The sequence below is a fragment of the Thunnus albacares genome, chromosome 12 (genome assembly GCF_914725855.1).
Source record: "Thunnus albacares chromosome 12, fThuAlb1.1, whole genome shotgun sequence".
NCBI lineage: Eukaryota > Metazoa > Chordata > Actinopteri > Scombriformes > Scombridae > Thunnus > Thunnus albacares.
Window position 1 is genome coordinate 13,185,245 of NC_058117.1, and position 16,942 is coordinate 13,202,186.

Consider the following 16,942-nt stretch of genomic DNA (forward strand, 5'->3'; position numbering starts at 1 on the left):
GACTTCCTCTGTCTGTATCTCTAGGTGTGGTGTTTCACTACCAGGCTCCCAGCGCCCGTTACGCCCTCTCATTTACAGACGCCCAGCGAGCCTGCCAGGAAAACTCGGCTCAGATTGCCACACCAGCCCAGCTGTGGGCAGCATATTATGACGGCTTCGCAAGCTGTGCAGCCGGCTGGTTGGATGATCAGACTGTGCGGTGAGGAGATGTTCAATTACTTCCTTTTGTTTATTACAGCTTCGTAGAGTTGCTCGCTAGTTGCAGTGAGTCATGCTTTGGGTCTATAAAAGGTCAGAAAACACTGAAAAATGCCCATTATGCCTTCCCAGAAGCTATTTGTTTTTACGACCCACAGTTCAAAACCCAAACATCTCCTATTTACTATCTGAATTTTGGGCCTTTTTGCTTGAAAGAGACAATAATAATAATAAACTCTATTTATATAGCACTTTTCTTAACAAAGTTAAAAAAGTGCCTTAGAGAAAAATGAACAAACAGAAAATTAAAATGAATAAAAACAGACACCAAAATCCTAAAACACTGGGAGAAAGTTAAATGAAACTGTAAAATGGCTAGAGTGGGATGATAAAACACAGCAACATATTAAATATTCATAAACACTTTTCTATTGGAGAATGTTTTAAGAAGAGAATCAATTAATCGACTAATTGTTTTAGCTCTACTTTGAGTTCTCTAAAATTAACACATTTGGTTTGTTTTGTGAACTGTTCAGCCTCTGTCTTCTTGAATCATCTGCTTTCCCAGTTGCAGTTTCTCTCATTTGTTTGAACACATTTGAGTTACATTTTCAAAACGGTTCATAAAACACGCCTAAACTGAAAGCACCGGCCAAAATGATGAGTTTTGTTTGCAAAATGCTCTAACACTCACAAAACATTAAAAACATGCAACAAAAGCAGATATTTACATCAAACAACACAACCTGTGGTCAAATTAATATTTTCTTTTAATCAGTCATCACTTAATGGAGGACAAAATACAAAATCCAGCTATCAATATGAACTGGTTCAACCTTACATTATAGTATGTGCCACAAATGGCAAGCAAGCATCTCACAGCATAAACTGTATTCGTTTCTCCAAAGATGATTTTACTAGAGCTAACGAAGCCTGCTGAACTTTGCACCTGCACTTTTTACACTTTTTTGAGATGTCCTGTTGAAAACTGTCAAAAAAAGAGACATTTTTTCAAGAGAGTTTTCTTCATTCATTTTATTCTTGTGTGCAGATCTTTCCATGCTCATGAACTGTTGTTGAGACATAAGACAGTAAGCACCCAGACTAGACAGATTTGGACATTCATTACGGTACAGCTTTTGTACTGCATTCTTTCTTCACCAAAGAACCAATAAAGAATTTCACCCAAACTCAGAAATACTCAGAAACAAAATTCTTTCTTGTACTGCATCAGATTTTTCCATGTCATTCTTATTGCCACACTTTTCAAACTCAGAAATGCTGAATACTGTAAATAAAAATAAACATAAAAGCTCCCAAAGGAAACTTGCAGATGGAAATGTCCAAAAAAAATAAATAAACAAAGAGTTGAAACACTCAGAACTTCACATTTAGTCCATTTGTTCCTGATGATTAGGTCATAGGTTGGATGTTTTCCCTTGTAATGCACCGAGGGAAAAACCTCCTTGTATGGCATATCCATCCCTGGCAGTCCTCTGCACCCCATTGCCAGGCAACCAAGCATTCATTGCCTCCAAGAGGGACATCTGGTCATATGGCCGGTGACCTTCCATCTCCAAGCAGAGAAGAATTCTTCAATTTGTTTCAGAAAAACACAATATACAGGGAGGAATTGCATCATCATACAGGGCTGTGCTGCAAACCAATCATTCATAAGGCGAGAGCGGTGGAAGCCACCATGTCTCCAAATGATGACATCCAGAGTCATGCCAGGCCTCAACAGACCTCTCTCTTTGGGTGGAACCGGTCTTTCATTCACTGCATCAAGACATGTGATGAGGCGTTCTGTATTGTTCCAGAGAACAAAAGGGACTGGAGCACACTGATTAATTCACAGCCTTTAATTGTGCGAAGAGACTAATGTCTCGATACAACTGTGTCTTCATCAGAGTCAGAGTGGACAAAGACATGAGGCAAACAACATATGTAATCAACCTAGACCAGGTGTGCAGTTGTCATTGGATAATTGGCTGAACAGGGTTTCATTATCTATTGGATAATGAATCCAAGGGTTGGAGTTGCTATAGTCAGTGTCCAAGTGCCACACCTCTAACACCATGTCAGAAACAAAAGAGTATAAGCCTCTCTTAAAATAGATAGAAATACAACAAATCCAAGTACAAATATCCGTCAAGTGTGACAAATTAGAGGAAACATGACATATTTAGTTCTTCATTATTGTATGGGCCGATAGTTGGTATGTGGCAAAGGACACCATCATTGGAGATGGCAGCACACATGCTGATATTGGCGCCCCTCTGACCTGGCACTGTAACAGTGGCCCTCTGCCCAGTGATGTTCCTCCCACATCTCCTCCCTTTATAGAGGTTAAAGCTGGCTTCATCCACATAAATTAATATGTGATGTGCCCCTTCAGCTTTAAGCTCCATTAATCTCTAAGAAAAAAGCAAAATTCATAAAGCAAATTATTCCAGTTGCATGCAACTGTATGGTATCACAAGGCATTACATTAACAAATCCTTGCCTTCACATACTGGAGTCTTGCCTCCTTCACAATGTCAGGGTTTCTGTACAGCTGCTTCGGTCTGTCATGGTTTCGTGTAAGAACTCGATCAATAGTAGCCAAACTCACACTGTTGATATTTCTAAATGCTCTCTGATCTGCAATTACTGCTGCCTGGATTTCACGCAGTCTGATCGTATTGTTTGCCACGACCATATCTACAATGGCAATGGCCTCCTGCTCAGCATAAATACATAATACATACGTAAATGGGAGTGATGAAACAGCTGAATTACTGGAGATACAGTTTGTTCTGCCAACATTGCAATACAGTAAAGCTGAAATACACAGTGGTGTACAGTAACATGGTGACTTAGCTATTCTCATTCTGAAAAAGTCTAACAATAGATGCCACAGTGCTCCAACTCAGAATAGGCTGGACCCTTTGTTCTGCCTCTCTAAAGGACAAGACATGATTGATGACATGATCAATAACTGTTGCCCCAATTTCATTTGAAACTTGAGCTCTATTTTCTCCTCTTGCTGCGGCTCCTCCACCACGCATGCAAACTCCTCTTCCTCGGGCCCTTCTGCCACAGCCTCTTACTCTTCTTACATGCCTTTGGCCTCTTTGATCAATACTTGAAAACAGCAACACAGAGGAAGCGTCTTTTATAGATGGATAAGGACTGATGGCTGATTGAAGAGTTGTGCAAAGGAGTTTCACAGAGATGCATTAGAGATTCATAGTTATGAAAGTAATTTCTATCAGCTGTGAACAGATGTTTTCCTTTGTTTAACACAGTTAATCTGATAGAGATCTGTGTTAATTGTTTTGAAAAAGGGTGCAGAATGAACCAATGACCGATGAAAAAATGTTAAATTTGCAAGAGAAGATTTCTGCTGCGCCAAGAAGGTGGTGATGAAGATCAAGGGGATCCCAGTTGAATTAAGCATCTTAGCAATCAAGAAAAACTGTAATATTCAATTCTTCTGTTTTGTCACCTCATCTGGTTCAGTATCACATTAGTCTGTTTACCGCTGTTGTTGTTTCTTTGCTGTTAATTGCATTTTAATTTATTCTAATCCTCTGCCCTTTAAAAGAGAATGGGAATAGAAATGTGCTCTTAGCTGATGTATAAAGTCTAAATAAAAATAAACACTTTGGCGTGCAAGCTGAAATAATGTTCGCACAGCAGAATTTCCACAAGACATTTATTATTTCCAATGACTAATAAAAAGAGGTTCATTCCCATTTATGACTCCCACATGGTTGTTGTCTCCACAGCTATTCTGTCCAGCTGCCAGAGCTTGGTTGCTATGGATACAAGGAGTACTCTGCCGGAGTGAGGAATTATGGGAAGAGGGACCCAAAAGAGCTGTTTGATGTGTACTGTTTTGCAAAAGAACTGGATGGTACACACACACGCACACACACACACACACACACACACACACATCAAAACCTGTCATCAGCTTTTTAGTTTAGCACTGATGTTCGCATGATATTCTGCCACAGTAAAGGTACACCTGGCTATATTCAATCTTTTCTAATTGTCAACAAAACCCATGAAAAGACTAAAAGCAGCAATAAATTGATCTACCAACATGGATTGACTGTGTAGCTGTAGCCTGATTTAGCACTAATCAATATTTTATACTGACAGTGGATCAAATGACTACTTGTAAGTGAAAAGAGTCGTGATGAATCCTCAGCGCCCTCCGTGCCATAGACCTCCATTGTTTAAAAACTATTAAAAACACATGAATGAGCCACACTGCACTGGCTGACATGTTCCTTTATTACTATAAACAGACACTGCGGTTTATTTTTAGTCGATCACCTTCCTGCTGCTGTAAATACTTCACTGAACCTGCAGCTAAGAATAGACTCCAATAAATGCACAGTGCCCAGCTGTTTTAGGAAATTACTGACACTTTTTTAATGAAACTATATATCCGTGACCTGTTTTTAGAGATTTAGAGCTTCAAGAGGAAATTTGATAGAATATTGCCTGCACCAATACCACTGAACAATATTATGTGTATTTAGAGGTTTGTACTCGATAAAGGCATCAAGTTCCCTCTCATGTCTCCCTCCTCCAGGTGAGGTGTTTCACTCCTCGGTCCCTGGCAGGCTGTCGCTGTCCTCAGCCTCAGACCGCTGTGTGTCCCTCGGGGGCCAGTTGGCCACCGTGGGGCAGCTTTATCTGGCCTGGAGGGCTGGCCTGGACAGCTGCGCCCCAGGCTGGCTGTCTGATGGCAGCGTCCGCTACCCAGTCAGCTGGCCTCGACCAGATTGTGGAGGGAGCCACCCGGGAGTCCGCACTGTCACACCCAACACCACAACTGACAACAACACAGCAGTCTATGATGCGTACTGCTACAGAGGTAATGGAGATAATGCTAACATCAGCATACTAACCTGTTGACAATGACAATACGAACATGCTGATATTTGGCAGGTATAATTCACAATTATCACCATCCTAGTTTAGCATGTTAGTATGATAAGAGTTGCTAATTATCACAAGACACAAAGTGCAGCTAAGGCTGATGGGAATGTCATTAGTTTTGCAGATATTTGGTCATAAGTCAAAATATTGGACAAATTTTGACCTGGTGAAAACACTAGATGAAAAAGTGATCACAAAAGCTGCCCACTGATCTGAAGGGCCATTATTCCAAATCCCAATAGTTTGAAAAATGTCCCATTGGACTGAAAGACCATTAGTCCGACGGCCCGTTGTCCTGAAAACAAAGGCCCATTGGTTCGAAGGCCCATTTCTCCAAAAATACACATTCTGCGGTTGTTGGAGTTTAGTGATTTTTGGTCCAATGGGAAGTTTTTTGAACTATTGGGATTTTGGAATAATGGCTTGTCGGACCAATGGCATGGCACAACACCAAACTAATACAATTCATCTTGAGGGGGGCATTGAATGTGACTACAAAATCTCATGGCTATAAATCCAATAGTTGACATTTCACTAAAAACTTCCTCCACCACCTCCTGGTGGTGCTACATAAACTCAGTGGATAATCAAAGTCATAAAAAGTCAAGTTGTTGAAATATTTCAGCCAGAACCAGAGTTACGGACAGATCCCCCAACATTGTTATCCCTAATGCTGCTGCCATGGCTACTGTAGAAATACAGAGTAAACTTGTTATTGATGGACTACACAACACTAAACATGAATAGTGAGAGTGAATCTCAATAAAACTTTCATATGAATATCATCTGTAGATCAAAAATGTCCACAAAACTGATGAATACCTGAATATTAACAGCCATCTCACTCCTAACAGAAGTGCTGATGTTGCTCCGGAGGCCTTGAAATCTATTGATGTAGTAACACAATAAATGGCATTGTCACTGTTGTAGCTATGGCAACAGTGATTTCGCATCCACATTATCTATCCCACTGTCAAGTAACTGTGAAACTGCTGGACTGACAGAAGCAGTGGGAGAGAGAGAGACAGAGGCAGAAAAGAAAGGACAGGATGTCTCAGAGTTCAATATCTCATTGCTCCTCTTTCGGTTCACAATTTTTACTGCTTTTTGCTGACTAATATTGGCTAACAATTGCAAAGTTAAGACATGGTAAACCTTTGAGACACACTGGATGAAATCCTGCTGTGGTTTCCATGTGAACACTAATCTCTTCAACTTGTTTCCCAGGTAAAGTGAAGAATACAGGCTCCATCTCTCAGATCTACAGTTCCCTGTGGAAGCCCTGGAGCTACCTCACAGGCTCGACTCATGCCGTCTCTGCAGGGACAGACAATCCCGACCCGACTACACAGCAAACCACTACTGCCAGAGGTTTTACATTTGTCTTTGCAGATCAGTAACCAGCTGATTAATCAGTGAATCAACTGTCCAGTCAGTAAACAAATATGTTTTTTGCACAGACATTCATGCAGGATCCTCAGATGGTGGTGATGCTTTACCATCCAACTGGACAGGACTGGTTGACCTGGAAGAGGAGGCCTCCCTTCATAACGCTGATGCTTGTAAGGCTGATTGATTATATTGATTCTTGCAAGAAAGATTGCTTGCACTGATGTCCAAACAATGTGGATAATCATTCACTTGTTTGTGTCCTCAGCGTCAGACCTCTGGTCCTTAGGGTCCTCAGAGGCTTCAAATTCATATGTGACCCTCCAGCTAATCCCAGGACAGAGCTCATTAGACTGGGGAGAGCCATTGGAGCCTGGCCCTGACTCCGAGGAGTTTCTCCTGCCCCCAGTCCACCCCACTCCTGCTGAGAAGAAGGTTGGTCTGGTTTTAAGCCTTTATTAGGAGGTTTAAGATACTGAAACAGCATCACTAAATCAGCCAAGTTGTTATTTCAGGCGATCTCAAAAATCGTCAAGTCCATGTGGAAGCCTTGGAGCTACCTGGTGGGGACTGATAATGAGGAGGGGACCCGGGCGCCAGGTGGACAGGTGGGAGAAGAGGAGACGCCCACGAAAAAGACTGATGAAGGGTCAAACGGGTCCAGTACAACATCACCAGGTGCGTGTGTTGGTGCAGGTTCTAATCTGTGAACCAAACAGCTGGTATTTACTCACTGACAGCACTGATGTGTGAATGCATTTCTGAAAAGAGAATAACAGGTTGAAGGTTTTTATTTGTCACGGACATATTAAATAGCACATAATGGCAGTGAAATGCTTTCTGTTGTTACCTTTATACAAGGTAATAATACCAAAAGGACTGAACTAATAAAACTTCATACAAAATAAATAATAAAAGAATGAACAAAAGGACACAAACAAAAAGAAAAAATGAAAACATACTGTATCTGTGTCCACAATCCACATTATATACTAATACTATGAATTATATAATTGTCATTGTGTCATTGCATACTCTTTTGCAGTTCATATATATATACATTTTTTATAATCTGTTTTGTACAACCAGGACATGACAGAGGATGTGTCAGAAGGATATTAAACTACTGCCAAAACAAAATATTTAAAGTCAACACTGAATGAACAAGGTTTAATTTTTCTAGCTGTGAGTAAGTTCTCCATTTCCTTCAAATAAAGCTAATTTAGTATGTAGACTGACATCTTTCTATACACTTAAATTTGTACGCTTTTACAGAATACAGAGCATATTGAAATTAGCACAGTATGTAGTATAAAACTGGGACACAACCACAGGATTTGAGTTATAGAGCATCTGAGAAGTTTTGATGGCAGCATATGTTTGTGAGCATGTACCATATTGTGAGCAGATTTCTGTTGAGGCTGTAATTTGCTCAGGTCTGTGATGTTTTGGGAAACATCAGTTGAGCAGGAAAAACAGGATGTTAATTACAGTACAAACAAGCCTCTGAAACAAAGTTTATTAGAGAAACAGAGGAGGGAGGTAGTGAGGGGAAAGAGTGGCAGAACAGAGACTACTGGTTTAAAATGGATTTGGTAGGAGAGCATCCAGCAGAGAGCCAGTATACTCTTTACTCTGCAGGAACAACAAAAATGAGCTTGAAGTCTGGAGACAAATAAAGCCACGCTGACCTTTTTCTGTAGCACAAACTGTCTCTTTTGTAGAGCCACTAACGAGCTGTGATTGACAACAGGTGTGACAGCTGAGGAGTTCCAGCTGCAAGCAGTTGCATCCTTGCTAGTAGGACCCGAACAGCCAAAAATATATGTTCTTTTAACTTAAGACTTGACTGTGACCTAGATGGAAAATGTTACAAGGTCATGTAATATAATTATTTATTAATGAAAAATATAAAGGACATATACACAGTATTATAAATGACATAATTACAAATGAGCAGCCACAAATCTGCAATGTAAATTCAGATGCTAACACAAACAACTTGTGAAAAATTATATTTATCTGTTCAGATTCTGTTTAGCATTCATGTTCGCGTTTCATTAATTGCAGGAATTTGGTCTATAGGTGTTTAACAATACATGAAAGAGGGAAGGTTTTTAACACTTGAGAGTTGATAGAAAATTAGTTTTAAAAGTCTCTTTTGTCATTAAAGAGAGCTCCAGGTGTCGCTGAGAATGCAGCCACTATTGATGTGATCGGTTAAACTTGTTTCTTTGTTATGACATGTCGAAATATCTACTGTGACAAAATGTTATTGCTGGAGCAAGGATTCGGGTGGTATAATTTCTTCCTATTTCTAAACAATGGTTCTGTTATTCCTAAACTAAAGGAGAGTAGAAAGCAAGCAGTGAAGATCCTCTCGTTAGCATTTTGAGAATTCAACCAGCTGTGATCATGGCTGCCAGTTGACTCATTCAGGGACTTTTCTTATCAAAAAGACACTCTCAGAGACACTCTTGAATCACTGGTTGCATAGTTGGATAATGTTCGATCCTTGCGGAGCAATCATGCCTACAAATGTCTCTCTTGAACTGGCTACCCATTATTAACAATCAGGCTACAATCTGGGTCAAGAACATCTGGTTTCCTCCAAACATATACGCAGGCCGATGATGGAAAAAAGAGCAATATCCAATTCACCAACCTGTATTCCTCTTCCCCGTGTCTCAGGGGTCCAGCAGGTTTGCACAGTTTTTCAGGTCTTTATTTGTTGGCCTTGGATGAAAGTGGTTTCCAAATGGCAGCCATCTCCTTTCAGTGTTTGTTGAAACTGTGTTACAGAGTTGTTGATTCAATTCTGAAGCAATTTGTAAGGGTTTAGTTTCATTCTGCTTGTCCTGACTGTGTTTGTGTGTGTGTTTGTCTCAGTGTCCAGACTGTTTCTTTAGACCTTCACCAAGGTGTTCTGGTTTTTTCCAGCTAATAATGGCTGTTTTAAATTTGAAAATGACATGACTACCTTTTAAATTTTATTATTAATATCATCATTGGCTAACATTTTCTCTGTGTTTACTAGTTATTGTCATAAGATTTGAAAATGTATTTTAGCAACATGAAATAGTATCACAATATTGAGACTAATGACTGCAGCTCTGTTTGGTCTCTTTGCAACTTTGTAAGTTGCCTCAGGTCATATAAGATGTTTACAAATTGTGTGTTGCATGTCAGCTAAATTATTTGGTCGTTTGAGGTTTAAAAATACTGTACTTTGACAATATAGCACTATATCCATTTAAGTTTATGTTTAGTTACCTTGAATAACGGACTTTGGTTGATGTGAAGCATCCATATTTGTTTGGGTTTTCATGCAATCCTGTGTTAAATCAGATATATTTTTGAGCCTTCAGAAAAACATGCGTTTCTGGTCATAATTAAAACAGAATTAGACCAGTTGTTGATGTGAAGACTATTTACAAGTCAGAAACTGAGTTCTCTGGTTAGAGCTTTGCTAGTTGTAGAAGTTGGTCGAGTGATAGAGAAACACAGCTGACGGATAACTCAGACAGTTTAGAAGTGTTTGGTTTGTCTCCCTTGGCAAAGCAGAGAGAATCCATGAGATGATTTTCACTTTGTTAGTTGCTCTTGGCTTTTGCACTGTTCTCTCTGTCTGCACTCCTGACTGCCCTTGCTCTTTCCTTTTTGCTTGTTTTACGCCCTCCGCAGGTTTGTTTTCATGGGGGAGTTCATGGTTCAGCAGTCCCTCGAGGGAGAACGCAACACCATCCAGTGAAGAAACACCCACTCGTCTGGCATCTACTTTGGCCGCCTCCAGTAACTCTACGACTGCAGAGAGCACCAAGAGCTGGGAGGCTTCGGAGACACACACATCCACCGCCTCCAACCCCCCACCTGAAATAACCTCATCCAGTGGTGAAACCTGGGTCCGTGTCGAAGTGGAGACCACAACCCAGTCAGGTGACAAGAGGGAGGAGACAGTGACCTCTAGAGCCAGTGGTAGAGGAGGAAGAGGAAGGGGGAAGAAGAACAGAGGGGAGGACAGGGGCAGAGGAGAAGAGAGGGGGAGAGGAGAAGAGAAGGGGAAAGGAGAGGAGGAAGGGAGCGGAGAGATCACCGGTGCCGAAGCAAAAGGGGAGATACAAGTCTCACGTCGACCGGTTGGAACCAGTAAACCAAGAGAAAGATCCAGAGAAAGATCCAGAGAGAGGGGTCACAGGAAAGGACAGTCCACCACTCCCGCCCCCACGACCACCACTGCCAGCCCTCTTGAGCCCACTGTGAGGTCTTCAACTGGGTCAGAAAGTGTTGACTTTTCTACGTCCAAATCCCTGTCCGCCTTACCAGCAGAAACCCAATCCCTGTCCGTCTCACCAGACTCAAACCCATCCCCATCCTCATCTCCATCCTCTTCACCGTCAACCTCTCCATCATTGCCTGTCACGGCATCCATGTCCCCATCTCCATCCTTTTCTCCGTCATCTCCATCTCAATCTCTGTTTGAATCTCCATCTCCATCCCCATCCCAGTCTGTTCCCTCTTCCTCCTCCCCACCTCCGTCCACTTCCTCACCTCCATCCCATTCCCAAACCCCATCCCTTTCACCTTCACCATCATCACCCACTTCCCACTCGCCATCTCAGACTCAAACTGTCGGATCGGGGGCTCCGTCTCTTCATTCAGACAACAAGGTCAGCTCCACTGACCCCCTAACATCACCCCACTGGGTCCCCGTAGAGAGAGCTGTTGTGAACGGCTCTCTGGATTCTCCTCCATTACTGTCGGGGCCCTTGGATGAGGAGGAGCCTGCTTGGTCTCATGCTGTGGGCTCGGGAGCTCTGTTACCAGGCAACATGGAGGAGGAGAGCAGCAGGGGAGGATTCAACGTCAGTGCCACAACTGTGGACCCAACAGGTTAGCTTTGTATGTCTGTATTCAAATGCTCTGTAATCCAGTTGGTAGACTTTATTTCAATTGATAAGTGTGTCCATGTTTGTATATTCATTGTAATCAATCATAAATGTCATTATTCTACACACACACATAGCACAATTTAGTATTGACAACATAGACTGTATATGAAGATGGACGTAGTGAAGTGTGACATCACGTCACCCATTGGTTTGCTTTGGAGTCGATGTCATTGCACTATAAGGGGCTTCTGGATTGGCTTCAGCCTCAAGCCGTACGGCTTGATTGATAGCCTAAAAGAATAGTTCTGGTTTATCACTTATTTTTGTAGTTTTGGCCATGATTTTTGTCAGTAATTATATTGATTGAATTGCTGAGATCCCTTAAAAGACGGCGGGACAGGAAATACAGATTTCATCATCGGGGTCATACAAGTTTTAAACAAACCAGCAGGTTAGCCAAACGTATTTGAAAGAGAAAACAAAGGTGAATGGTAAAATTAATACTCAAAATTGTCTTTTGCAAACATCCATCACAGTTCACAAACTGTCTTCCCCGTTTGTTGTTGACCTGTCGTAGTCACTGTAGTTGTGTGTGTTCAGTTTTCCTGCACTGTTACGAGATTATTTCCAACATTTGAGGTGCGCTCACTTTCTGTTTTACCACCAAATAAAGGTTCAGATATCCTGACTAAACTATCATCTCATTTATAACCAGTGTTAGGCAGAAACATGTTACAGTAATATGATAACTTTCTTTAGTGGAGAGTAGTGTCAGGAAATAGCCACATGTTGAAATTGAATTATATGAATTACAGCTCAGATCGTACTTCAACATTTTGGGGTGGTCGCGTTTTTTGCTGTGTCACCAGTGGTTGGATGAGGGGTTGATATCAATTTCATCTCTGTGTTCAGTGGACAGGCTGGTATGGTACAGTATGTGTTATGTTGCCGCAGGAGCAGAAAAGCGGGGAAGCGGTTAGCATTCCCCACACTTAAGAGGAGGATTGTGAGTGTCAGTAACTCCAAAGTTGTCCTATTTACATTGTGTTTTCTTAGTTAGCTCGCTAATGTTAGCCACGTTCAGAAATCAGCTAGTTCTGCTCTTCTAGTTTCTGGTTTTGAGTCTGAGGGTGTTTATGGGATGTGTGAGTGTGAGAGCTGCTTGCAGTTACTGGGGCTAAACTAGCTGTTTATAGTCAGGAAATACTGCACCTCCAAACTGTTGACTAGCTGCTTGTTAAACCACAAAACCTAATTTTCTGTTTCTACACATGTATACAGAAGATTTGACGTGTGGGTGTGGAGACTGCAGCATTTTAAAGTTACTTTTAATGAAGCAGTAATGAATAACAGAAAGTAATGTAATGAGTAATGTAAGTATAGCTACATTTGCTGTTGAATAATTAGTAATGTAATCTGTTTTTCAATGAGTTGGCTACATTTTTCAACTAACTTGCTCAACACTGTTTACAGCAAGTCTGACTGTCTGACTGCTTGTGTTTCTTGCTCAGTTCCACCTCTCTGTAAAGATGTTGTTGGTTCTCTCAGATCTGAGGAATTACTTTGATAAGTGCATCTTATCATAACTGACAGACATTATGGCCAAAACTACGACAATAATAACCTTGTAACAAACAGAATTGCCCTTTAAGATTGCTTTTTCATTTTTTCCCCTGACCTTGCCACTGGCTTATATATTTTTAAAAAAATCCAGTCTGTATTCCCGAGCTGCATACCTTTTATTCCCACCAGAGGAAGCATCTTCCTGCCACCATACATATCTGTTGATTAAGTCTGCAGCACAGTATATCTCAGCGAAGCTCCCGGCTGGCCACCTGGTTTACTACTTATTTTTCGCTTGATAATGAAAGCGCATGCAGGAAATATCCCATCACCCAGCGGTTGAAAGCCCCACGGGCATTATGCTATCACACATTTCTATGGTGATTTATTTTGCTCCCTTTCAAAGCGGCTCATGTCTGCAGCAGGAATGTCTGAGCTGCCTTCTCGGGGTGAGAAGAGTGAGGATGGAAAACAGCTGTAAACTGTATCGACAAGAAGCCGAGGGCAACCATCTGGGCCGCTGGTGTACAGTACGAGGGTTGATTGATTGACTGAGAGACCCTGGAGTCATGTAGGCAGAAGGCCGTAAACGTACACAAACAAACAAACACACACACACATACACACACACACACACACACACACACACACACTGATATCTTTGCTACATAAACAGAAGAAGTGGATGGATGAGCCTGCAGGAGACTGGATCAGAATAATGGCTTTCAGCTTACATCGCTCTCTCTCATGTACACAATCTCAGCTCCAGTTTAGTCCCTTGTGACTCGGTTTCATGGCCGTGGTCAGTATTTGCTCTCCTGACTGGATCACAGAGCACTTCATCAGTCCGTTCAATCAATAAGAGAAAAAACAAAAAGAGTGTTTTCAGGATGGATTCAAGGACTTTCAGTAGCAAAACCATCAAGTTTCTTTCCATTGTCTGGTCTTGTTGAGCAGATTTCTATCACACTGTCTCTCTGTGACATTTAAATTGCAGTCACTTTCTTTGTTTCCACCTTCTTGTGTGTGAGTTCACAGAAATATCAGCGCTGACTTGTGAGGATTAAAGCGCCTATATTTTAAAAATATATCATTTCCACTGTGCCTGTGATTGTGATCAATTGAAGAAAAGGCAATGTGTGATGTGTGGATTACTTTGAGGTATCACTGCAAAGTATTATCCCCCTAACCGTCCTATCTCTGTTAAATCATTAGTGTGATTTTGCTGTTGCCAGCTTGTTGTTATTGTTGTTTGTGCCGGTGGTGTCAGACGCTGTGCAGAGCGAGGGACAGTCCACTCTGTCAGCTCCTTCTACAGACTATTGATTTTTCTGCACCACTTGCTTTAATGAACGGCCGATCACACAAGGTTTATCTTTCACACACACACACACACACACACACACACACACTCCCTGTCATAAAATTTGCTCGTCATAACAGTTGATATTTTGTCAAGGCGTGCCATGACCTTGACTGATGCGGAGGGTGCAAGTGCATGTTGGCTCGGACTGATGTACATTAAATGAAATGCATGGCTGGTTTTAGCACCTGACTTCAGCAGAATTCTAACCATGAGCGGAGGAGCTTGCAAAACTTATCATAAATCTATATCGCTGAAGCTATTGAGAAATCTCTTTATTGGAGTTCATATGATTGAAAACCCTCAATCTTTTTTTTTTTTTTTTTTTTTGGCTCCTTAACGTTCATTCTGTGTTGCTCAATACAGCAGCCGGTGTGATGATAATTCAGAGGATGTGAGCTTGAAATTTCTGCTTCTGGTTAGTTATTGGACTGGATCAGCCTCAGGGCTAATCATATCCACGGTATTGATTTTTGCTCATTGTACCGTGTAAACACAAACACACAAACCTGCACACACACACACACACACACACGCTGACAACCTCACACACCACCCCCTCCTAAGCAGTCCTCAGTGTCAGAGAGAGCTGGCAGAACAAAGACTCCCACAGCCGAGCTCTGCGGCCAGAATTAACGAGTGGTGGTTTTCAAAGACCTTAAGTATAATGAGCGGCTCAGGGGAGAAACACGTGGTAGTGTGTCAATTGATATGGAAATATGTAATTGTGGAAGGAGACCACACACACGCACACATTTAGGGGCTGAATAGCGGGGCCGAGGCGCTCAGCGGGAGGTCTGCTCGTTTCTGTTGAGGATGGCTAATGTCTGAAGTTCTCACGCTGCCCACTACGCTCAGTCGAGTGAGCCAAGGCTGGCTTTCCATATGGTAACCATGACAACTGTGGCTGTGAGTGGATGGCGAAGTTGAGGCTCTCTGGCTTCTGATCCCTTTGAAAAAAGACCGAGTGTGAAATGGATATGCGTGTGTTGTAACTGCTGGTTTTGGCTCAACTGGAATGATGGAAAATTAGGATTGCATGTTTTTTGACTCGTACATTGATTTATTTTTATCCAGAATCTGAGAAATCTAGCAGCAGCAGTGAGGGAAATTCTCTTAAAGCCAACTTTAGAATATAAATATGTTATATGCTTTATTCAGCCTGTGAGCTTCAATTTGCCTGTTTTATCCTCACCAAAATAAATCACAAAAAGGGAAAAAAAACCTCTTTTACTGTATCAGTTATTAACTCACATCCCTCATTTTGAATCCTTAAACACCTCCCTCCCCCTCGTTTGTCTGTCTTTTTTAGTCGAAGTGGAGCCCTGCGTGACAAACCCGTGTCTGCACGGAGGAAAGTGCCTTCCTCAGGGAACGGGTTACAGCTGCTACTGCCCACAAGGATACACTGGGGAGAACTGTGAGATTGGTGAGTGATGCTTACACACACACTCACACATCCCACACACACATGTGAGCACACACTGGCATAATAAAGTCCGCCCTGCATCAGTCTGTACATATTGACACAAGCCTCTCCAACAGCCTATTGGCAGGTCAGAGACTGAGCTGTCCGTCACAGCGAGAGAGGAGGTTGAATGGAGGCTGGGGGTCAAAGGTTACGTACAGACTGTCAGAGCAGGGTGATGATTATGGTCTCTCAAGGTCACACTGCTAGTAGCTCTCACTGCCAAGGTTTTTTATTAACAAACAAAGCTCCAGGCTAAAGTAGTGCTATGCAGCATCCTGTTTTAGGATGTCTGTCCTCAAAGGCACCCTAAATAGAAAACTCTGCTAACGTTCAACAATCCTTTAGCTTGCTGTTACACCCAAAGACATCATCACAGTCACTTTAGTTTTTAAGCTGAATTGATTTCTTGTCCTTGCTAAAATACCTTAAGGTTTTGGAATCAAGTCAAGGCCTTTCTTAGTTTCGTCATGGTTCAAAAGATAAATCGTTTAACAGCGGAAATCCCGCATTCAGCTTCGGCATCAAAAAGCAAATCAATTGCTATCCGCCCCAAGGCCTTTGTGCCGACTGAAGTATATGGAAATCCATTCATGGGATTTTGTGATATGCTGCTGACAGACAGAAAAACTAACAGGGGAGAAAACATTAACTCCTTGACAGAGTTTTACAGATGGTTCAAAAGCTCTGATCACTGTTATTTAATTATACTCTCAGAGTTTTGACAGATAACAGAATTTAGGTGCGCTTTATCACCGTATAGGGACAAGGTCAAGACCAACATGCTGCCATGTTGCACCAGCTGATGGTGGCCTGCATGAACTGCAAGATAACGAGGGTCTGACGGCCAGGGTAGATTGTACAACATGTTTTCCACCTGCTGGCGTAGAGAGTGGGGAGACTCGCTTATTGTTGAAATGGGGATGACAGAGCACACTTTTAGACAGTTTCTCCATGAAGGCATTCATGGTTGCACTCGTTTAAACATGCAGAAGGTGATGGAAGTAGTTGTGTAAACATAGCATGAGACAAAAGTAAAAATCTTTGCTCTTCCTGCTTTGACATGTCAAAATGTCTCTCATGAAGAAGGCCTATTTTCTCTCTCTTTCAACAATTGCCCCCAATTAAAAG

At 41.8% G+C, this 16,942-nt stretch overlaps 1 protein-coding gene across 1 annotated transcript in view; it reads left to right on the forward strand.

Annotated features, from left to right (window-relative positions):
- LOC122994556 (neurocan core protein-like) overlaps nt 1–16,942 on the forward strand; it is a 46,310-nt gene that overhangs the window by 18,181 nt on the left and 11,187 nt on the right. The window contains exons 5-13 of the mRNA XM_044369286.1: nt 25–199; nt 3,972–4,099; nt 4,790–5,074; nt 6,367–6,510; nt 6,600–6,701; nt 6,797–6,963; nt 7,044–7,206; nt 10,213–11,418; nt 15,656–15,772. Of these exons, the coding sequence (XP_044225221.1) occupies nt 25–199; nt 3,972–4,099; nt 4,790–5,074; nt 6,367–6,510; nt 6,600–6,701; nt 6,797–6,963; nt 7,044–7,206; nt 10,213–11,418; nt 15,656–15,772 (2,487 nt within the window). The remainder of the gene's footprint in view (nt 1–24; nt 200–3,971; nt 4,100–4,789; nt 5,075–6,366; nt 6,511–6,599; nt 6,702–6,796; nt 6,964–7,043; nt 7,207–10,212; nt 11,419–15,655; nt 15,773–16,942) is intronic.